Source organism: Bombina bombina, chromosome 12 (assembly GCF_027579735.1).
Source record: "Bombina bombina isolate aBomBom1 chromosome 12, aBomBom1.pri, whole genome shotgun sequence".
Classification (NCBI taxonomy): Eukaryota; Metazoa; Chordata; class Amphibia; order Anura; family Bombinatoridae; genus Bombina; species Bombina bombina.
Window position 1 is genome coordinate 23,763,977 of NC_069510.1, and position 24,976 is coordinate 23,788,952.

The 24,976-nt window shown below is 37.0% G+C and overlaps 1 protein-coding gene across 1 annotated transcript in view; it reads left to right on the plus strand.

Annotated features, from left to right (window-relative positions):
• VAV2 (vav guanine nucleotide exchange factor 2) overlaps nt 1-24,976 on the plus strand; it is a 523,802-nt gene that overhangs the window by 430,628 nt on the left and 68,198 nt on the right. Inside the window, exons 5-8 of the mRNA XM_053695707.1 lie at nt 1,837-1,933; nt 10,442-10,540; nt 11,251-11,319; nt 14,738-14,838. Of these exons, the coding sequence (XP_053551682.1) occupies nt 1,837-1,933; nt 10,442-10,540; nt 11,251-11,319; nt 14,738-14,838 (366 nt within the window). The remainder of the gene's footprint in view (nt 1-1,836; nt 1,934-10,441; nt 10,541-11,250; nt 11,320-14,737; nt 14,839-24,976) is intronic.

Genomic DNA, 24,976 nt, shown 5'->3' on the forward strand with positions numbered 1-24,976 from the left:
AGACACTACAATAAAGAATAAGATGCACAGATACTGATATAAAAATCCAGTATAAAACTATTTAAAAGCTTACTTAGAAGCTCTCAGTTGAAAAGGTTAGCTGGAATGCCTACTACACGTGGGAAATAAGACACTCCCCCTCCCCTTCTTTTGTATGAAAAGACCCTTTACACAAACAGGAGCAAGCTGGAGTAGGTATCTGACGTTATTCTCATAAAACTTTGGGGCTTGGTTAAGAGTCTGAAAATCAGAGCAATGTTATTTAAAAATAAGCAAAACTATACATTTAAAAAAAAAACAACTCTATGGGCTATATAAATAGATCATCTACAAACCATTTATGCAAAGAAAAAATGAGTGTATAATGTCCCTTTAAGTATCCAGTATTTTTGTTTAGATTTTACTGGACAGCCTGCTAAAATAATGGACTGTTCAGATAAATATTGGAGATAAGTGGCAACACAATTTACTAGACATGTTCATTCGTGTCATGCGTTTTAAGACAAAGGCTGAATAGGCATTTTGCTTTTTTCGAAACCAGATTTCTTTGTGTAAAAGTGAAACACACAAAGATTTTAGATTTATTGAAGAAGTTAGATTGCCTTAGCTGCTCTCTTGCTGTACACAAATACCCTCTGGTTGTCAGATGTCCTACCGTTTTCCTGTGCCAGTCTGATTCAGGTTTTTTCACACTGGCGGCAGATGCCATGTGAGCGGGTCAGATAAACAGCAGATTGTGGCTTGCCTTGTTCCCATGTGCGCTGGAGAGACAATATACTGAGTAGAGGCAACATTCTGACAGAGATGTGTATGTTTTTTTGAACTCTGACTTTTCGTCCAACCCAGCATGAAAAAAAAGCTCGGAGGCGGCAGATGCAAGGCGCATAGAGCCTCATTACTTCTTCAGGGCTGAAAGCAGAGGAAAATATAAAGTGACACAGTGTTTCTGCTTAAAATCACTTTCTGCTGATGTGAAGGGAATTACTTGCAAAAAAAAAGTTATTCTCTATTAGGTTGTCGTTCATTTAAAAGTTTAACAAAACCAAGCAAATTCTCAGATTTTAAAGGGACACATAAGGGGTATATTAAAGGGATACCAAAGTCAAAAATAAACTATCATGGCTCAGATAGAGTATGCAAGTTTAAGTCTTTCCAATTTACTTTTATTATCACATTGTGCAGATACACACTTTCTGAGGCACCAGCTTCTACTGAGCATGTGCAAGAGTTCACAGTGTATATGCATATGAGTCTGTGATTGGCTGATAGCTGTCACATGGTACAGGGGGTCAGCAAATTCAAGTACATTTTTGAAATTTGTCAGGAAAAAATCAGAAAGATCAACCCTTTGGACTCCAAGAGACACAAAGAAAACAGGCAATTTCTCATGGGTATGAAGATGTATTTATCATAAAAGTGATCATTAAAAGTGCAAGATAACCTTTAAATTAATATTGTTTTATTTAAACACAAGTACAAAAATGTATATGTGCAATTATTGACTAACTGATGTTACATTTTAAAGGGACATAAAAAACAAACGTTTTTTTCATGTTTCACATAGAGATTACCATTTTAAACATCTTTCCAGTTTGCTTCTATAATATCATTTGCTTTCTTCTACTGGTATCGTTTGTTGAAGAGCATACCTAGGTAGGCTCAGGAGCTGCAATACACTACTGGGTGCTAGCTGCTGATTGGTGCCAGCAAATATATGCCTCTTATCATTAGCAGTAGTTTAGATTCTTCACATCTCATTATACTTATAGATGTGAGTTACTGTAAAAGATCAGATGGACTATAGTCACTAATATAATGTGTTCTTTTTATGTTTAGTGAACATGATCTGGGGGATAATGATAACTATGACCTCCCGTGTGAAGAAGATGATATTTACGAAGACATCATCAAAGTGGAAAATCAACAGCCCATGGTAAGGTGGAAAAACGCGTTGGCACATTCTCATACTGAGTGAACATGACTAATGTGAATTGCATTATTCAGTACACTGGACATGCAATATTACAATTTAAATCCAGTGAGTACTTAAAGATGGAGGGAATTATTTGCTATATTAATGGGACAATAAAGTCAAAATTAAACTTTCATGATTCAGATAGAGTGTGCAATATTAAACAATATTCTAATTTATGTCTATTACTAAATTTGCTTTCTTTTCTTGGTATCCTTTGTTGAAGAGTAGGCTCATGAGCAGCAATACACTACTGGGAGCTAGCTGCTTATTGGTAAATGCCTTTTGTCTATGACTCGCCATATATGTTCAGCTAACTTCCAGTAGTGCATTGCTGCTCGTGAGCCTTACTGTTTAACAAAGGATACCAAAAAACAAAAGAAAATGTTGTTATAGAAGTAAATTGGAAAGTTGTTTAAAAATAACATGCTGTATCTGAATCATGAACGTTTAATTTTGACTTTACTTTTACAGATCATCTGGTGTTAACCTTTTCTGGTAATTTTGTTCTAAACTAAATGACTCTTGAGATACATAAATATTATTGCTTAAAGGGATATGAAACCCAAACCTTTTCTTTTGTGATTCAGACAGAGCATACAAATTCCAATTTACTTCTATTATAAAATTTGCTTCATACCCATGGGATTCTTTACTTTGTTCCTATGGTGTTCTTTATTTAGGAGATACCTAGGTAGGTGTCTGGACTAGTAAATTGCAGGAAATAGTGCTGCCCTCTAGGGCTCTTGTAAATGGATGATATTCTTGCAAAACTGATGCCATATAGTGCTCAAGACAGATGCACGCACCTGAGCTTACCTACCTGCTTTTCAACAAAAGATACTAAAAGAACAAAAACAATTTGATAATAGAAGTAAATTAGAAAGTTGTTTTAAATTGCCTTCTCTGACTGAATCATGAAAGAAAATGTTTAGGTTTTATGTCCCTTTAAGTGACATTGTTATTTTTTATTATATATATAAGCACTTTAGCAGGAACACACTCCTTAAAAGCCTCTTGAATATGTTTTTCTTGTATCCTCTGCTGTGAACAGTTAGGAACACATATAAATGAGCACCTGGCCTGATCAAGCAGTGACTATGTAGCATGTTACAAGGTCACAACAAACAATAGAAAATTGTAGTTTGTGTTCAACAGTCCATTTTTAATTTTATTTCACAAACCAGAATACAAAACAATAAATATGATCTAAAACTGCAAAATAGTATATCAATTTAGTAACATTCTTCGTTTACTAAACTTCCAATAAAGGTTCAATCATAACAAAACAGAAAAGAAAAAAAAATCCGAATTGAGTAAATATTTTATAATCTAAAATTTGTGACATTAAGCAAAGTGATTTTAATGACCTAAAGAACTTATTAACATTTTACATAAATAAACCCATAAATACCCTTATGTAGAGGTCGTAAGGTTTAAAACATTAATATAAAGTTCCTATTTCTTTAAAAAAAAAAAAAAAAAAAAAAAAAATGTGTTTTCCAGGAAATCAAAACGTTCCTGAACTAATTATAATATTTTAATATTTTGAATCTTCTTATCTAGCTAGTATGATGATATGCTTTGTCAATATTCCTTTTAAATTAAAATGTTAACTTTTCTCCATCAAATGTCTCATCATACTATTGGATTATTAACATTTCAATATGGATTCTCATAATCCACTATATAAGCCTATAGGTGTCAATATTAGGATATTGTACAAGAATGTTACATTCTATACTTGATTGTCCACTTTTGTTCTATGTAAACAATCTAACGCTAGAAGCAATGTCAAGGAGAACATTTCCTCTAGAATTTTAATTGGCTCATCAAGATAACACATAAACAAAATATATACAGTATGGCTGATACTCTTTGATTGACAAACAATTATTTATTAAACTATATAGTTAGTTTCCCAAGCTGAGTTACAAAAGTTGTATTTGGACCAATTTTGTTCTTTTTTATAGACAAAAATAAAAACAAATCTGTTGCCTGGGCTTGAGAGGTGCTTTCTATATATTTTGTTTATGATCAGCCACTATGGAGCATTAAACTCAGTATGGCTCATAGGGCTGCATAACTTCCTCTCTATCCTAAACTGTCCTTTTCATGCTGCCTCCGGCAACACTTACGCTAGCATTCAAGTAGAAAACTCACTGCTTGCTGCTCAAATTGCCAGCTGATTGCTACTAGCTGACAATTAAGGTGGATGCACAAAGGGCAAATGTTACAGACAAAGAAGATCTCTAAATGTTTGATTATTTTTTCCCCACTGGAGTTTTTTTTTTTCTAATCTTTTTTACATGCTTTATTTATAAAAAAAAAATAACAGCTGTATACAAAAATAAAGAGACACTTAAAGGGACATTAAACACTAAACAAATGCTAGATAGAATGTGAAGCATTCAAAGAAAAGATTAGTATGAGAATAACATGTAAATGGATATTTTTTTTAACTTGAATTAGTTTGAATATTAAAAAAAATAAGTGTAAAGTTTTAGTTTTTGTAAAACAATGGGAGCTGCCATGTTGTAACTTAGTTTTGCTTTCTCTGCTGAGGCCAATTAGGGGCAGTTATAAATAGGTCACTAGAGTGAGCAGCCAGTGGCTGCGTGGAATATAACAGTGTTCTGCACTTCCATTTTTAACAGGAACTGAAATGTTCATTATTTCAGAATCGAATTACAGGACAGGGGACAACATAAATAATTAAGTATATTGCAAAGTTTATATATATATATATATTTATGAACAAAACAGAGTAGCACTCCAAAGGTCTTTCAAAGATAGTAGTCACTTTAATAGTGAACGTTTTCGGATCACATGGGATCCATCCTCAGACTTACTGTGATCCGAAAACGTTCACTATTAAAGTGACTACTATCTTTGAAAGACCTTTGGAGTGCTACTCTGTTTTGTTCATATTACTTTTGTGATCAGCACCCAGGGCTTATGTTGATTGAAAATCTGGAGTGCACTTTGTTCAGTATATATATATATATATATATATATATATAATATATATATATATATAATATATAATGTCCCTTTAACCTCTTAAGGACATATGACGGAATTTTTCCGTCATAAAACAATTGAGCAAACTGAAAGCTGTGTCCTTAAAGGGTTAAACAATGCTGTATAAGAGTACAGTATACAATCAAATAGTAAATACAACAAAAATAAAATAATATGAGTAGATTTTGCGCTTCTTGATCAGTTTCTCAGTAAATAAAATGGTAATGTTATAACTGGAATAGAACTAGTTAACCTAATTTAACCCTCACAACTCACTAGGGACAAGACACCTTTTGATCCCCAAACAGTAATAAATTAATAAGCCACGTTCCTGAGTTGAAGTATTAATCCTACAAGAATTTTAGTAAGTCATTACTATCTAATTGGAAATAGTGATATGTTTAAAGGGAAATAGTTGTTGAAACTTGTATTCCCCATTCTCGTGTAGAAGGAATATCCTGTTTCCATCTCCTCAGAATAAGTTGTTTATCAGAATATGTAATAATTGGACCCATGGTTTACACTTAATGTGTGGTATTTTTTTATGTTTTTATTTAATTGCCTGCTTTTCTTGTAATTGAAACCACATAAGATTCAGAACTATCGCAATGAAAACATTCTACACAGTGATTGGCTGACCAGTGCAGAAATTTGTTTAAATCAGTTACTAATTGGTAGAGGAGATAAGATAAACTAAATCAAGGCTTTACAAGGAGTGTGTCCCAAGACTGCAAACTAATGCAACTGTAAAATTTGTTTTCACATTTTTGTAAACTCCACTTTATTTGCAATTATTCTAAAATTACTACAATTGCTATTTAGGTTTTATGAGATAGATTGACATCTTTTTTGCACCAAATCCCTCATCAAAATGTGACTTATTTAAAACAACAATTCAGCAGAATTTTCCTGTCTGACACTTTGTATTAGAAACACAAATCCCTATATTGCAAGTGAATCATACAATGTTTATATTGCACAGAACAGAAGGATTAGAAAATAAAGCTTTTATTCAGGTTATAGAACCACATTGCTGTTCTGGTTAATTTAAAGGAACATCAAACTTTTAAAACTCTCATAAAAAATGATTATGACAAACTTGTGTTTCCTGATATAACATCAGTGGTTTTTAGAGGTATTTGTGATAGTCAGGAACAAATGTACAGTGATTATTAACACATTTTTACTTACCTTCCCATGCCTCAGATAAGGTACATGCAGGTAAGACAAGTAATATTGCTAATTTCTGTTCTGTTGTGTTTACCAGTAACCAGACAGCTAAATTATTAAAGGGACATACAAATACAAAATTGTTATTCTATAAATAATAATGATATGTCTTGTTTTATGTTGCTGACACTAGATTACTAAGTATTTCCCCCCTACAGTCCCACTATAGAGCCATAAGCCTTGAGGCTCCTAGGATACAGCTGATGAGCCAATCAGGAATGGCAGTCACATGTATCCACCAATCATTGGCTTTGTTCTGCTTACGACTTGCAATGCTTGTGGCTTCAGAGGGTGACTTTAGGGGGTTAAACAGATAGTAAACTAGGATTAATAAAGCAAAAATTCTTGTAGCATTCTACAGCCTACTATTTTCCTTTTAGAATGTCCCTTTAACTTTTTGTGCTTCAAAAAAAAAAGTGTTACCTTCTTAAAGGGATGTAAGTGAGCAACAATAAAATGCTGTAATGTGTTACACACACATAACTATTTAAGAGTGAATGTGTGTCTGCTCCAAAGCTGAACCATGGTCGGTGATTGTTTGCTATACAAGTATGTAATGCCTGATTGGCTCAGCAGCCATGTTTAGCTTAAAGGGACACTGAACCCAAATTTTTTCTTTCATGATTCAGATGGAGAATACCATTTTAAACAACTTTCTAATTTACTTCTATTATCTAATTTGCTTCATTCTCTTGATATTCTTTCTTGAAAAGCATATCTAGATAGGCTCAGTAGCTTCTGATTGGTGGCTGCACATAGATGCCTCATGTGATTGGTTCACTCATGTGTATTGCTATTTCTTTAACAAAATATATCTAAAGAATTAAGTAAATTAGGTAATAGAAGTAAATAGGAATGTTGTTTAAAATGGTATTTTCTACCTGAATCATGAAATAATTGTTTTGGGTTTAATGTCCCTTTAAGGCCAGCCGAGTTCTGCCGGTCTGGAACTGATTTTATCTATGTGTTCTACTCCTTTGGAGGAATTTAGCGCATATTATTGCACAATCAATACAGCAATAATAAAATGTGCTGTAGTACATTTCAGTTTTAAAGCATTTTTGCAATATATTCCTTCTAGCAAACGTTATTACTTTTTCAGTGGCATACGCACGTATGCTGTACCTGCCCTGTGCACCAGCATTAAAACACTGTTCCTGCACAGAGACTCAGCCGTGACTTATATGACGCATATTAAAGTGATAGTAAATTGTGTGGGGTTTTTTTGTTTTTAATTATGCAGAGCAAGTATTTAAAAAACACAGCACAGCCCATAAGAAATAATAGGTGCATGCTCCCAAGTTTTAGGGAAGCCGGCCCAGAGACTAAAACTGCATGACACTCTATACTATGCGCAGTTCATCTTCATGTAGCCCAAATACTGGTTGTGCGCAATGTATCCAAAGGTATATTAAGGGGACACTGAACCCAAATTTTTTCTTTTGTGATTCAGATAGAGCATGCAATTTTAAACAACTTTCTAATTTACTCCTATTATCAATTTTTCTTCGTTCTCTTGCTTTCTTTATTTGAAAAAGAAGGCATCTAAGCTATTTCTTTGGTTCAGGACCATGGAAAGCACTTGTTTACTGGTGGGTGAATTTATCCACCAATCAGCAAGAACAACACAGTGTGTTCACCAAAAATGGGCCGGCATCTAAACTTACATTCTTGCATTTCAAATAAAGATACCAAGAGAATGAAAAGAATTTGATAATAGGAGTAAATTAGAAAGTTTCTTAAAATGTCATGCTCTATCTGAATCACAATAGACCTGGGCCCTGTGGTTTCTAGTTACGCCTCTGCACTGTTTTTAAATTTTTAGCTCCAATCTCAGTTTTACATTCTTAGTTTAAATCGTTTTATTCTTTGCAATTTGATGATACTCTGAACCTCACATGATTAATTGAAGCCAGATATACGAATCATCACTCTGCCAGTAAATAGATAAACGCACCACAAACTCTAAAAAGGCATTTACAACTTACAATAAAACATAGCTGGCAGCCTCTCCCATTGTACATATATCTGTATTGTTTGTCTGGTATTTAACAAAACGTTGCCATTAAAGTGACAGTAAAGTGAAAATAAAACTGTTTTTATCTAGATAGAACATACAATGTTAGCTTCTCAAATGATTTCTGGTAACATATTTGCTTTGTTCTCTTGGTATTTTTTGTTGAAGAGTAAAGCTTAGGCAGGCTGGTAGGAGCGTGCAAGTATTTTTAGCATGCTATGGCCGCAGTGTTTGCAACTATGTATGACATTGCTACAAACATTACTACAATAACTGCTGCTATAGTATTCTAATGCAATGCATACTCCTGAGCACCTATCAGGTAGACATGTGCGATTCGATTCGGTCCGAATCGAAATTCGGACGAATTTGTCGAATTCGGAGATTCGGATCGATTTGAATTTCCGAATTGCGGTAGTGCCGAATCTACCGAATAAATCCGAATCTATTCAAATTTATTCGGTAGATTCGGATGGATTCGGATGGCCGTGTATTACACTAGTATTGTACAGTATATTAGGTTTATCACTCTGCTATGGGTTAAACCTAATATACAGTACATAATACTAGTGTAATACACAGCACATCCCACTTAACACTTACCGAAATTCCGAATCGATTCGAACCGAATCGAACCAAATTTTTCACGAATCCAAAATAATCCGAATGAATCCGAAACGAATTCATTCGATTTCTTCCGAATTTGAATCGATCCGAACCGAAATTCGAATCGATCCGAATCGATCCGAACCAAATTTTTCGAAGCTGCACAAGTCTACTATCAGGCTACCTAGCAAGAGAGCAAACCTAATTTAATAATCAAAGTAAATTGGAAAGCTGTTTAATATTGCATTCACAGGGACAGTAGACACCAATTTCCATATAACTGCATGTGATAGACACTGCTATAAAGAATAATATGCCCTGAAAATCCAGTATAAAACCTTTTGAAAACGTACTTAGAAGCTCCCGGTTTAGCACTGTTGTTGAAGTTAAGCTGGGACACCCACTGAAAGGGGCTGAGTAAACAAAATAAGCAGACACTCCCCCCTTATAAAGACAGAGCACATAATCAGGAGTCTGTAAACGCGCGTATACATCTGACACTGTAGGGCTTGGTTAGGAGTCTGAAAATCAGCACAATGTTCTTAAAAAATAAGCAAAACTATAGATTGTTACAAAACACTTCCAGATGGGCTATATAAATGTATTATCTACAAAACATTTATGGGGGGTGTGTGGAAATCTAGTGTACAATGTCCCTTTTAAGGCATATAGAACACACACAAGTATATCTTGTTGTTCTGTCAATAGGAAGTCCTGCAATGCATGAGGCTGTAAAAAAAAATATAATGTAAGCCTAGTATTTATATCACATTACTTCATGTCTAGTCAGATTCTGAAAGGGAAATAGTAAATTTTACTTTTGACTATTTTCAGTTTTTGGCAATTTTTTCCCTGGCTACTAAGTAAATAGCTATTGAGCATAATACACTGCTGTATTAAAGGAAAATTAAACACATCTTGCTTTTGTGTAAAAAAAAAATACAGCTTGTCCGATGCTCCCTAGAGTGACCCAAATTCTGTAACCTAGGTTTATAAAACTGCGGCCGTTACAATAGCTGGTTTTAGGTGATTTGCACGCAGTTTGAAAACTTTAGGTTACAGAGTTTATATACGGAATGTGGGTTAATTTCAGTTTAGAAAGAAGCGTTTTTGCGGTATACAATGCGCACTGCTGAAAAAGCATATATATTGACGATGCCTGTATTTGGATTGAACACATGCCCCTACTGGCCTCTCTAGAAAGGTTTGGTTTTGAGAGTAGGTGAACAGGGCATACTATACATATGCTCAATGCACAGTAAATAGCGCTCACCCAAAGACAGCACCCCCAGTCCAGTACTTTTACTAGAAGTATGTTCGCTTACATTTTGTACTGGATGTTTCATTGGATGCATTCAAGTTTTATGCCCCCTTTAACTGAGAAGATTTAGAAAGTATTACTTTCTGGTATTCCAAGTAGAAATCATTGTAGTCTTTGTTATTACAACCAGGATTTAAGGATTACAACTGCAATAGACTCTAGATTTAATGTTTATATTTCTTGTTGTAAAATAAATCCTATTATCTACCGCAAGTGAGGGATAATTTTAATGTATAAGTGGTCTAAATAAGTATTTCCCTGTATTCCTCAGAAAATGGGCATGACCGAAGATGACAACGAAATTGCTGCTTACTGGAAATTCGAGAAAACAGAAGATAAATATTACAAAACACTGGAAGAAATCAGAACAGTAAGTGACCAGGCTTTTTATTTCTATTATCTTCTGTGGGGACATAAAAAATGCATTATGGGCCTTTTATTGGGTTTATTATGAATTATTATCATTAAATTCAGTAAACGTGCATAACTAACAGACACATAATAAAAAGACAATGCATTAGCACTTTGAATTTCAAATTAGTACTAGATTTTTTACTATTTTTTGGGGAAGAATTTCAGAGTTAAGTTCCCTTTTCCCCTCCCCCCAGTATCATGTGATCATCAGCAGCCAATCAATATAATGCATATACTTATATACTGTGCACTCTGCACATGCTCAGTATCGGCTTTGTACCTCACAAAGTGTGCATATAAATATACTTTGTACATTTTTGTTTATGAAAGAGTAAATCATGAAACTTTAATTTTGGACTTTAAGTGGCGCTTTTAGTTTAAAGCTGTATTAACACATAAATTACCCACTGTTGCACAGCAGTCCCAGTTTTGAAACTGTCCCACAAAATTTCTTTAGTGTTGCCCAGAACTATGAGGTCTAAATTGTCTTTCAGCATCGAGAGTAAAAAAAGTCATTTTAATTACTTAGTAAATTGAATAAACTCTAATTAAGGGAATTAGTAACATATTGTTAGCATTTTTAGATCATGTTTTATCTGTATTTACGTTTCAGTTAGGTAAAACTCTGGTGCTCTCAAGTCCGTATTCGCCCATTTCTTTCTTCAGAATTACATGATTCCTCTGAGGCAGATACTGAATTCACAGGAGATAGCCGCAATCTTTACAAACCTAGAGGTAAATATGTGATGTATTTGGGCATTCACTGTACAAATGAAATGAAAACTAAAAAAACTATTGTTTTTTCTGCCTCTCAATTTCTGCCCCTTGTCACTCTCTTCCTCTGTATCTTCTATCTCTTTTTTTTCCCTCCCACCTCTCCTCTGTTTTCTCACCTTTTCCCTCTCCCCTCTTTCTCTCTCTCTTTCTTTCCTCTCCCCTCTCTCTCTTTCTTTCCTCTCTCCTTTCTCTTTTTCCATCATCTCACTTTTTCTCTCTCTCTCTCTCTCTCTCTCTCTCCTCTCTCTTTCTTTCTTCTCCTCTCTCTCTTTCCTTCCTCTTTCATTCCTTCCTCTCTCCTCACTCTCTCTTTCCTTCCTCACTTTATTCCTTCCTCACTCCTTTCTCTCTTTCCTTCCTCTCTCTTTCTTTCCTCTCCCTCTCTCTCTTTCCTGTCTCCTTTCTCTCTTTCCTTCCTCTCTCTTTCTTTCCTCTCTGCTTTATCTCTTTGCTTCCTCTATTTCCTTCCTCTCCCATCTCTCTTTTCTTCCTCTCTCCTTCCTTCCACTCCCATCTCTCTTTCTTTCCTCTCTCCTCTCTTTTCTTCCTCTCTATTTCCTTACTCTCCCATCTCTCTTTCTTTCCTCTCTCCTCTCTTTTCTTCCTCTCTATTTCCTTCCTCTCCCATCTCAATTTCTTTCCTCTCTCCTCTCTTTTCTTCCTCTCTATTTCCTTACTCTCCCATCTCTCTTTCTTTCCTCTCTCCTCTCTTTTCTTCCTCTCTCTTTCCTTCCACTCCTCTCTCTCTCTTTCCTTCCACTCCTCTCTCTTTCCTTCCACTCCCCTCTCTCTTTCTTTCCTCTCCCCTCTCTCTTTCTTTCCTCTCTCCTTTCTCTCTTTCCTCTCTCCTTTCTCTATTTTCTTTCTTTCCTCTCTTTCCTTCCTCTCTCTTTCTTTCCTCTTTCCTTCCTCTCTTTCCTTCCTTTCTCTCTTTCCTTACTCTCTCCTCTCTTTCATTCCTCTGTCTCTCTTTCCTTCCTCTATCGTTCCTCTTGCCTTTCTCTCTCTCCTTCCTCTCTCTCCTTCCTCTCGCTTTCTTTTCTCTCCCCTCTCTCTCTTTTTCTTCTCTCCTTTCTCTCTTTCCTTCCTCTCTCCTCCCTTCCTCTCTCCTCTATCTCTTTCCTTCCTCTCTCTTTCTTTCCTCTCTCCTTTCTCTCTTTCCTCTCTCCTTTCTCTATTTTCTTTCTTTCCTCTCCCCTCTCTCTCTTTCTTTCCTCTTTCCTTCCTCTCTTTCCTTCCTCTCTCCTCTCTTTCATTCCTCTGTCTCTCTTTTCTTTCTCTCTCTCTCTCTTCTCTCTTTCCTTCCTCTATCTTTCCTCTCGCCTTTCTCTCTCTCCTTCCTCTCTCTTTCTTTTCTCTCCCCTCTCTCTCTCTTTCCTTCCTCTCTCCTCTCTTTCATTCCTCTGTCTCTCTTTCCTTTCTCTCTCTCTCTCTCTCTCTCTTTCCTTCCTCTATCTTTCCTCTCGCCTTTCTCTCTCTCCTTCCTCTCTCTCCTGTCCTCTCTCTTTCTTTTCTCTCCCCTCTCTCTCTTTCTTTCCTCTCTCCTCCCTTCCTCTCTCCTCTATCTCTTTCCTTCTTCTCTCTTTCTTTCCCTCTCTCTTCCCCTGTTCTCACTCTCTCATCTCTCATTCTCCTGCCTATGGTCTTTTTTTTCGCACTAGTTTTTTCTTTACTGATAATAAATAATAAAAAATAAAATAAACGCTGTACCCAAGGAACCTCTGATTTACTAGCTATCTATATAAGCTCCCTGTTTCGCCATTGAGTAGTGTCCCTTTTTCACTAGATATAAATGAACAAAACCAAAAGGATTAGTCCATGAGACCTCTGAGAAAAGAGAGAACTGACAAATTTGTACAACTAAAAGTGAACAAAGATTGTCAGCTAAATGGTTACTCATACTGAGTTAAAGGGATATGAAACCCAAATTAGCCTGCTCCTAAGCTTACATTCCTGCTTTTCAACTAAAGATACCAATAGAACAAAGAAAGTTGCTTAAAATTGCATGTTCTATCTGAATCATGAAATAAAGAATGTATGTTTCATATCCCTTTAAGTAACTACTACAAATAACCACAGACTATTAAAAGGACATATAAATGTATAAAGAAGATGATAGCGTATTTTATTATTGCACTGTTACTTGGATATAACTATAGAACTATGTAACACATATAAGTGCCCTGCTGGGAGCTAGCTGAAGACATCTGATGAGCCAATGACAAGAGGCATATGTGTGTGTGCAGCAATCAGCCTACCTAGGTATGCTTTCAACAAATGATAACATGAGCATAAAGTAGATTTGCTAACAGAAATAAATTGAAGTTTCTTAAAATGTCCTACTCTATCTGAGCTATTAAAGATAATTATCTTCTGTTTCTCAAATTTCCAATTTCATGTCCCTTTAAAAGGACACTAAACCCACATTTTTTTCTTTCATGATTCAGATAGAGCAGTAATGCAGTAATTTTAAACAATTTTCTAATTTACTCATATTACCAATTTTGCTTCATTCTCTTGCTATCTTTATTTAAAACGGAGGAGGGTAAAGCTTAGGGGCCGTCCCATTTTAGGTTCAGCACCCTGGAAAGCGGTTGCTTTTTGGCGGCTACATTTAGCAAACCAATAAGCAGGCATAACCCAGATTCTTAACCAAAAATAGGCTGGCTCCTAAGCTTTACATTCCTGCTTTTTAAATAAAGATAGCAAGAGAATGAAGAAAGATTAATAATAGGAGTAAATTAGACTGTTGCTTAAAGTTTTGTCTCTGAGCAGTTTGTACAGACTTATGGGATATTGATTCAGCTGTAACAAACACATTTAGTTGCTCCGTTTACCTGCCAAAGCAACATTTTCCATTCAAATCAATCCATGTACATTTATTTGTACTGATCACGCTATATATGAGTTATTTGTGCCATTATTCTGTTTTGGTGCACAATTTTATGCATTTTACTAATATCTAGGTAATATCTGTAAGTAGCTGATTTGTCTGTAAAGTGAATCCTACATATGAATAAAACACTGCCCATTAAACAAACAGCCCCAGCAAGACGGCTGGCTGCAAGCCCACTACTTAGGGAGGGAGGTAAAAACCGTATCTGTATAAGTAATGGGCATTACGTCCGTATTCATATGCTGCTAAAGAAATGCAAGTTTCTTCCAACTTTTAGCAGCTTTAGAAGCAAAATAGCTTATGCGTGTTAATTACAATCTTATTCTAAATCAAACATTTTATTTAATTAGCTAATATTTTTTTGGGTGTATAATGTCCCTTTAATTTAGTGATCAATCACAAGAAATGTTTTTAGTAAAGGTTTTGTCTGTCCTATTTTTATTTATACTTTTTTCTTTTTCTTTTTTTTTTTCAATATAGGAGCTTATTAAAGTTCACTTTAATTTCCTGAGAAGTATTGAACTCTCTATTATGTCTGGCGGAAGCAGTATGGGCCAAGTTTTCCTGGATTACAAGGAAAAGTAAGGATTTGTCATGTTTAAGAAAACCATGTAAAGGCTTAGGGGCATATTCTTCAAGGTCTGGCGGACCTGATCCGACAAGAGCTGCTGGTGCAACGCCGCCCCCTGCAGACTCGCGGCCAATGGGCCGCCAGCAGGGGGGTGTCAATCAACCCGATCGGGTTGTATTGTGGCGATGTGTGTCCACCTGCTCAGAGCAGGCGGACAGTTTATGGAGCAGCGGTCTTTGTGACCGCTGCTTCATAACTGCGGTTTCTGGCGAGCCTACAGGCTCGCCAGAAACACGGGCCATCAAGCTCCATTCGAAGCTTGATACATATGCCCCTTAGAATATACAGATCTAACAATGCCATGTTTTATAGTATCATGCATGATTAGGTTTTTATAGCAGGGTTCATATACTCCGTGTACACATAGACGCAAAGATTTGGTGCGAATCCAAGATGGCAGAAAGAGACCCTTTCAGATGCACCTAATCTAGATCCATGACCTCTATATATATTTATAGTGTACATCCCTTATAGTACATGCTGTTGGCTTACCATATATTCCATGCTGTTGGCTTAACCATATAGCACATGCTGTTCGGCTTAACCATATAGTACATGCTGTTGGCTTAACCATATAGTACATGCTGTTGGCTTAACCATATAGCACATGCTGTTGGCTTAACCATATAGTACATGCTGTTGGCTTGAACCATATAGTACATGCTGTTGGCTTAACCATTATAGTACATGCCTGTTGGCTTAACCATATAGTACATTGCTGTCGGCTTACCATATAGTACTTGCTGTTGGCTTAACCATATAGTACATGCTGTTTGGCTAACCATATAGTACATGCTGTTGGCTTAACCATCTAGTACATGCTGTTAGGCTTAACCATTAGTAGTACATGCTGTTTGGCTTACCATATAGTTACATGCTGTTGGCTTAACCATATAGTACATGCTTGTTGGCTTAACCATATAGTACATGCTGTTGGCTTACCATATAGTACATGCTGGTTGGCTTAACCATATAGTACATGCTGTTGGCTTAACCATATAGTACATGCTGTTGGCTTAACCATATAGTACATGCTGTTGGCTTAACCATATAGTACATGCTGTTGGCTTACCATATAGTACATGCTGTTGGCTTAACCATATAGTACATGCTGTTGGCTTAACCATATAGTACATGCTGTTGGCTTACCATATAGTACATGCTGTTGGCTTAACCATATAGTACATGCTGTTGGCTTACCATATAGTACATGCTGTTGGCTTAACCATATAGTACATGCTGTTGGCTTAACCATATAGTACATGCTGTTGGCTTAACCATATAGTACATGCTGTTGGCTTAACCATATAGTACATGCTGTTGGCTTAACCATATAGTACATGCTGTTGGCTTAACCATATAGTACATGCTGTTGGCTTAACCATATAGTACATGCTGTTGGCTTAACCATATAGTACATGCTGTTGGCTTACCATATAGTACATGCTGTTGGCTTACCATATAGTACATGCTGTTGGCTTAACCATATAGTACATGCTGTTGGCTTACCATATAGTACATGCTGTTGGCTTACCATATAGTACATGCTGTTGGCTTAACCATATAGTACATGCTGTTGGCTTAACCATATAGAATAACTTCGTACTCATCAGGATTTTAGGCAAAAAAAGAAATAAAAAAATGTAAGCCCCCCCCCTTATATAGTATATGTATTAAAAATAATGTGGCTGTGCTTTTTAAAATATTTTGTTGTATTTATTGTTGTACCTTTGCTTGTACAGCATATGTGAGTGGCCCCTGAGTTTACAGTCATGGGGTGGGGTTGTCATTTATTATATTTTTGGTCTCTTGAGTTTGATTAGCTCACTGCTTTGTGAATGAAGATACTTGTTAATTACAGATCTGTTATTTTCCTCTGTATTAAATACTTGTGACTAGATTCTAATCTTCTCAAATAGGCGGCAAAAAAGTATATCTCCTTTTTTGCACACTTAAATTGCTGTAACCTAATGTATTACAATCAAGACAAAGATTTCTTTCTTTTATACTGATGTTACTATGGACTTTCGACAGACTTCTAGCTTGTCTATTAACTTTATTTCTGGCGCTAGAAAAGGACAGAATGTTTCTGCTGTTTCTTTGGCCTTTTGGTTGAAACTCTTGAATCATAAGGCTTACTTGGAGGCACCAACGGATTACTGCTCATTCTACTAGGTCCGTCGCCAATTCTTGGACTTTCAAGAATCAGACTTTAGTTGACCAAATTTGCAAAGCAGCTGCTTGGTCTTCTTTGCATACTTTTACAAAACTCTACCATTTTGATATTTTTTCTTCTTCTGAGGCAGCTTTTGGTAGGAAGGTCCTTCAGGCAGTTGATTTTTTTCTTTCCTGATTGATTTATTTTTTTAAGTGCATTTAAAAGAAGAAAAAAAAAGAACATTTTGTCATCCGTGTTGGGTTTTCTGTGAGGTTGTGGATTTATTTTCTTATTAATAAAAGATGTTTTTTTAAATCCCTCCCTTTATGTTATTAATCGTGAACTCAACAGCAAAGGGTATAAGTTCCCTGGAGTAATGGATCTTGGACTCTCACCACCTGTATTAAAGAAAACATCATTTATGAGTACCTTTTTAAATTAATTGTCTTTCATGGTGGTTGAGAGTCCATTAGTCCCCACCCTTTGTTTTTAGGTTTAGTATTTTCTTTAGCACATCTTTTTTTTTCCCCCCTGCTTCTTTTATGGCTCATCATTAAGGTACCTGTGTGGCTGGGAGGGGTTTTATAGAGCTCCTGGGGTTTGGGAATCTTTTGCCCCCTCTTAGTGGTAGAGAAGAGTATATTCTCAGGAAGTAATGGATCGTTGACCATAGGAAGAAATTCATTTATCAGGTAAGGCATACATTTTTATTTTTGTTGTGACTATGCCTATAGAGTGCAAAGACGTGCACATGCTCTTGAGTATTATATCGACTTAAGAAAGTTTTATTTTGCTGTTACTGTCCCTTTAAACTGGGAAGGAACATGCCACAGTATTCACAACTAAAGTGTACTCTTTATGTGGACCACATTATGAAGGAGACCCCATTACATTTCTCCTGGAGTGAGACCAGTTGGGAAGGTGTGCACTTACCAGGATACCCAAGTAGGAGGTCAGGACCCCATAGGTCTGTTAGAAATATGGAGTCTGTTATAGTACCCAGGAATTCCACCCTGGTGCTTTTTTTGCTTCACCTGCTCATTTTCATAAGTGTAGCAGCTGGTCTTAAAGAGACATTGTTATGTCCCGGCGCTAGGGAAAGCACAAACTAAGTATCACTATAGTACTGAAAAAGGGAACTGACGCACAAGAATGCAGTATAATAATAACAGTGTTTTATTATGAACTTATTGCAGTAACACAAATTATTAATCAGCTTGCAAATGTATTAAAACATAATAGTTACACTAAGCAGGGATTCAACTATAAATGCATTACTTTTCTTCGGGTTTTGAATAAGGCATTAATAGCAGCTTACAGTGGCACACAGGCAGATCATCACGATAGCTCAGAAAGTTATCATAAATCAGTAGAATAAAAGCTGCTAATCTCACAGATGCTGTATGAAACATCTCTCTAAGATGTTACCTACCAGACTTTCCAGCCCCCCGATTCAAATAATTAAACCTAAAGGTTTTGTAAGTGTCTAGCTTTATGTCACTCATAATAAGGCATTAATAGCAGACATTTTAATTAGCTAAGAGTGTTTTTCATAACAAACTAATATTCTCACACTAGCCTAGCACTATCTGTCTCATGGAATGTTACATCCCACTCTTTCTAGATAAGCCCTGCTATGAGAACAGAAGAAAATGCAAGTGTAGCTTATTTCTTAAAGACAATACTCTTAAAGGCATATATAATATATATGTGTATGTATATATATATATATATATATATATATATATTCTCTAAAAGCAAAGTTTGAATAGAAACTGGTAATACATTAACTGTTTGCTTAATTATTTGTGCATGGAATCATAAAAAATTTCCAATCCCTTAAAGACATGAAACCCAACATTTCATGAAACACTTTCCAGTATCATATTTGCTTCATTTTCTTGGTATCATTTGTTGAAGGAGCAGCAATAAACTACTGCAAACTAGCTGAACACATAAGTAACTCAATGACAAGAGACATATATGTGCAACCACCAATCAGCAGCTAGCTCCCATCTTCTAAGCCTACCTATGCATGTTTTTCAGCTAAGGATACCAAGAGAACAAAGTAAACTAAATAAGAGAAGTACATTGTAAAGTTGTTTTAAAATTGTAATGTTTTTTCTGAATCCTGAAAGAAAAAAAAATGGGTTTCATGTTCCTTAAACATTTTAGACCATTTGCAAGAAATGGAAACAGCAAGCACACTGGCAGCTGTGATTATTCCGGCAAAATGAAGATAGAGGCCACAACTTTTTTTTCTAAATTCCATAGGAAGTAGTAGGAGTTGCTGTTCATCTGCCAGGATTTTATAAAATTATTTTGTATTGAGAAATCATAAGAAGATTGATATAATTGTATTAGCATTTATTTGTAGAGTAGCACTATAAACACAGGCATGGTATACAGAGGTAGCACTAGATGACAACTACTGTAGATCACCAAGAGGGAGGTCTGCAGGACAGCTGGTCTAGTATACTTACATGCTAAGGGGGTACACAGGACTGACAATAGATGGAGAGGAACTGGGGTAAGAAAGGTTAGTGTATATTGTACACGTCTCTGAGTGGTAGAGCCTTTAAACGGGCATTAAACATGACAAGATATTAATATAAATTGTTTAATTTCATGTAGTAAAACAACTTTGCATTATACTTTCATTATTTATTTATTTTTCCTTTCCTGTAATTTAAATCTGAATTTTGTGGGCTTTCCAGTTCATGTTAAACATGGAAGTGCAGACACAGCTATATCCCACACAGTCATTGGTTGCACACTTTATAAGCCATTTATAACCATTCCTAATTGGCCTCAGCCGAAATGGTAACCTAAGTTACAATATGGTGGCTCCCACTTCATTTTGGACATTAATTTAAACTACTAATATAATTTTTACAAATATATGTACAAATTATTCTATGGCTAATCTTTGCTCTAAATACATAATTCAAGCAATTATTTATTTAGTGTTTAATGTCCCTTTAAGGAGCACTTGAAACTCTGAAAATTAGTGGAGAGTTGAGTGGAGAGAGGCAGAGAGTTTTACAAGACAGGGACCAATACGGAGAAGTCCTTTAGATGGGAATGTGGAGAGGTAACGAGAGGAAGTGGCTATGGGCAGAGCGAAGCGGATGTAGCTGGAGACGAGGGACAAAATACAGGAGGGAGCAGAGTTATTGAGGAGACTTGCATTTTAGGAACATCACAGCCGTTGTATTGTGTTTTGTAATAAAAATGTTTTTAAGAAACAAGACATAACTGTTCTCTCTCACCTTTGTGAATATTCACAGTTTATCACAGTTCTCACAATTTTCACAAGTATCTAAAAAAAATTGTAACAATTAACAATAAATAGAAACTAGATGAGACCAAGGGGTGGATATAACGACCAGCGGATGCGGCTACCCGGAAACTTAAGTTAAGAAGTAGCGTTCATAAGACCACTGCTCCTTCACTTTTCCGCCATGATTGCAATCATCCCGATCTGATCTGAATGATCGACACCCCCTGCTAGCAGCCAGTTCAGGGGGCAGCATTGCACAAGTATTTCACCAGAAATGCTTGTGCAATGTTAAATGCCGTCAGTTTATGCTTCGCTACAGCGACTCATGTCCGCCCAGCAATTGATAAATTGACCCCATAGTCGTTTACTTCAGAGGTGCCAATATTTTTCCATCCTTGTTCAAGACTCGTGTTTGCTCCTGAGCCTACCTCAGTATGCTCTCACAGAAATGAGCTGTTTCACCCAAGGAGACCAAGGGATAGTGGTAAAGTTCATAACATAAATTGGAAAGTGTTTTTTTGTTTGCTATCCAAATCATGTTGGCTTCATTTTAACTTTTACACCCCACTCAAAACTTAAATACCTTTGTGAATCTGGGAGTCTGGGTGTTGCACTTTTGTACAAATGTATCCGGTGACCCCAAACTGAATGACACGGATCACACATCCCTATTAACTATATACTATAATCTGCATGCAGTATTTTACTGTAATTAAAGGCTCTCTCTTTATACATTTTCTTCATTACAGTTTTATGAACCTTCTTCTTAGTAAAATGATAGGATGTTTGAAAGCTGCCAATCAGTATTTCTTTTCTAATTAATTCTGCTGTTCAGTTTTATTAGGATTTGTATGATTCTGCAGTCTTGCATTCCTCAGCCCTCACTTCAAACCATTTATAGAGTTTTTATATCGGTAATACAAACATTTAACCCCTTGCCAGCCAGAAAGGGAGGCAGCGTTAAGCTTTCAAATCCTTTGCAGCGTTCTTTGGCAGCTAATAGGTTAAAACGGGTTGGTTTTGTGACACTGAATCATCCGACTGTATTGCGGTGATTAATGTATAAGTCTAGACTCAAATCTACCCCTTGCAGAGATAGAGAAGAAAGAAGCATGAGATTAGCTATAGGGATGTGTATGTGTTTTCATTATGGTTGTAAAATAATTCAAAGAATTGAGAATATAATATATCTTATGGAAAAGTTGTATTGTAACATAAAAGGGAGATAGCAGTTATCCTCTAATCATTGCCTTTAATTGGATACTAAACCCAAATTCTTTCATGGTTCAGATAGAGCATGCAATTTTAAGCAATGTTATAATTTACTCCTATTATCAATTTTTCTTTATTCTCTTGCTAGCTTTATTTTAAAAGCAAGAATGTAAGGCTTAGGAGCCGGCCCATGTTTGGTTTAGCACCCTGGGTAGCACTACATTTAGCCACCAATCAGCAAGCGCTACCCAGGTGCTGAAACAAAAATGGCCCTGCTCCTAAGCTTTACATTCCTGCTTTTCAAATAAAGATAGCAAGAGAATGAAGAAAACATGATAATAGGAGTAAATTAGAAAGTTGCTTAAACTTGCAGCTCTATTTGAATCATTAAATAGAAATATTGGGTTTAGTGTCCCTTTTAACAAATATGCGGTGGTCTCTTTTATTATTGTAAGTAATGTTTGCATTACTAGCCATAGATAACTATTAATCTCTGGAAAGGGATTAAACACACAGGTAAAGTACCACTTATTGCCCGTGTGACTGCCACTCCTGATTGGTTGACCAACCATTGACTACTTTTGGATCTGCAATGATTGTAGCTCCAGAGTGGGACTTTGTTTTTAACCCTTTGCAGGAGTTATACACTAGCAAAATTGTCTCCCTTGTGTGGCTGTCAAGTGCTCATGGGCAGAAAGTAATCGCAGTGACAGTTCTTGTTTAGTCACTGCAAATGCTGATTTTTTTTATCTACCTGCGTCCTGTGGGGGCAGCACATGATTTATTGATCTACCTGTGTCCTGTAGGGGGCAGCACATGATTTTCTGATCTACCTGCGTCCTGTGGGGGGCAGCACTTGATTTATTGTACTACCTGCGTCCTGTGGGGGGCAGCACATGGATTTATGGATCTACCTGCTGTCCTGTGGGGGCAGCACATGATTTATTGATCTACCTGTGTCTGTAGGGGGCAGCACATGATTTTCTGATCTACCTGCGTCCTGTGGGGGCAGGGGCACATGATTTTGCTGATCTACCTGTGTCCTGTGGGGGGCAGCTACATGATTTTCTGATCTACCTGTGTCCTGTGGGGGCAGCACATTGATTTTCTGATCTACCTGTGTCCTGTGGGGGCAGCACATGATTTATTGATCTACCTGTGTCCTGTAGGGGGCAGCAACATGATTTTCTGATCTGTGTCCTGTGGGGGCAGCACATGATTTTCCGGTGATCTGTGTCCTTGGGGGGCAGCATATGATTTTTTTGATCTGTGTCCTGTGGGGGCAGCACATGATTTTCTGATCTACCTGTGTCCTGTGGGGGCAGGGCACATGATTTTCTGGAGTCTGTGTCCTGAGGGTGGCAAGCACAGGATTTTCTGATCTGTGTCCTGTTGGGGGCCAGCACATGATTTTCTGATCTATCTGTGTCCTGTGGGGGCGCACATGATTTATTGATCTACCTGTGTCCTGTGGGGGCAGCACATGATTTATTGATCTACCTGTTCCTGTGGGGGCAGCACATATTTTCTGATCTACACTGTGTCCTGTGGGGGCAAGCACATGATTTTCTGATCTACCTGTGTCCTGTGGGGGCAGCACATGATTTTGTCTGATCAACCTGTGTCCTGTGTGGGCAGCACATGATTTTCTGATCTACCTGTGTCCTGTGGGGGCAGCACATGTTTTCTGATCTACCTGTGTCCTGTGGGGGCAGCACATGATTTTCTGATCTACCTGTGTCCTGTGGGGCAGCACATGATTTTCTGATCTACCTGTGTCCTGTGGGGCAGCACATGATTTTCTGATCTACCTGTGTCCTGTGGGGGCAGTACATGATTTATTGCTCTACCTGTGTCCTGTGGGGGCAGCACATGATTTATTGATCTACCTGTGTCCTGTGGGGGCAGCACATGATTTTCTGATCTACCTGTGTCCTGTGGGGCAGCACATGATTTTCTGATCTACCTGTGTCCTGTGGGGCAGCACATGATTTATTGATCTATCTGTGTCCTGTGGGGGCAGCACATGATTTATTGATCTACCTGTGTCCTGTGGGGGCAGCACATGATTTATTGATCTACCTGTGTCCTGTGGGGGCAGCACATGATTTTCTGATCTACCTGTGTCCTGTGGGGGCAGCACATGATTTTCTGATCTACCTGTGTCCTGTGGGGGCAGCACATGATTTTCTGATCTACCTGTGTCCTGTGGGGGCAGCACATGATTTTCTGATCTACCTGTGTCCTGTGGGGGCAGCACATGATTTTCTAATCTACCTGTGTCCTGTGGGGGCAGCACATGATTTTCTAATCTACCTGTGTCCTGTGGGGGCAGCACATGATTTTCTGATCTACCTGTGTCCTGTGGGGGCAGCACATGATTTTCTAATCTACCTGTGTCCTGTGGGGGCAGCACATGGTTTTCTAATCTACCTGTGTCCTGTGGGGGCAGCACATGGTTTTCTAATCTACCTGTGTCCTGTGGGGGCAGCACATGGTTTTCTAATCTACCTGTGTCCTGTGGGGGCAGCACATGATTTTCTGATCTACCTGTGTCCTGTGGGGGGCAGCACAGGATTCTATTGATCTACTTGTATCCTGTGGGTAGATTTTAAAATGCTCCAATAATAGAGAATAACTTTATTTTTTTTACTGTTATTCTTTAAAATAAACACTAGTTATGCAATCAGTAGCTGAGGTTGTAGAAAGGGTTTATCTTTCAAGCTATTTCAGATTAATGGGCCTTTAAAAGAGCAGTTCTAAAGATGAAGATGAGTCCATGTCTAGGACACGTCTAGTAGTTTGGTGGCCGATAATGCTCTAACACCGCAAGCTGCCCACAGCCATTATAATAATCTGTTTGTGAACCTAATAAAGGCTGTTCTGCCTCTCTTTCAGTTTGATCTGAGGTTAATTATGTTGCAAGCATTATGGGTAATCCTGTAGATTAAAGGGACATGAAACCCAAGTTTTTTCTTTCATGATTCAGATAGGTCATACAATTTTAAACAACTTTCAAATGTATTTATATTATCTATTTTGCTTCATTCTTTTATTATCCTTTGTTGAAGCTGCAGAAATGGCATTACTGGGAGCTAGTTAAACACATTGGGTGAGCCAATAAGTTTATGCATATTTGTGCAGCACCAAATCCGTATCTCCTGAGGCCTACCTAGATACACTATTCAACAAATGTTATCAAGTGCTAACAGTGTAATACTGGCAGGAAGGAGTTATTAATCAACTGCTCAGTTATGAGAACTATTTTTAAGCAAACATAATATACAAATTTGAAGTTGGAGTCAGCAGATTTCTGTCTATCTAGAGCAGGAGAACCCTAAAAGGGGTCACAGGTCAAGCATAATTGTTTTGTTGTGTATTGTCTGCTGGAACAATCACCAGGTGCAAATGATATTTCAGTTTAAAGGGACAGTA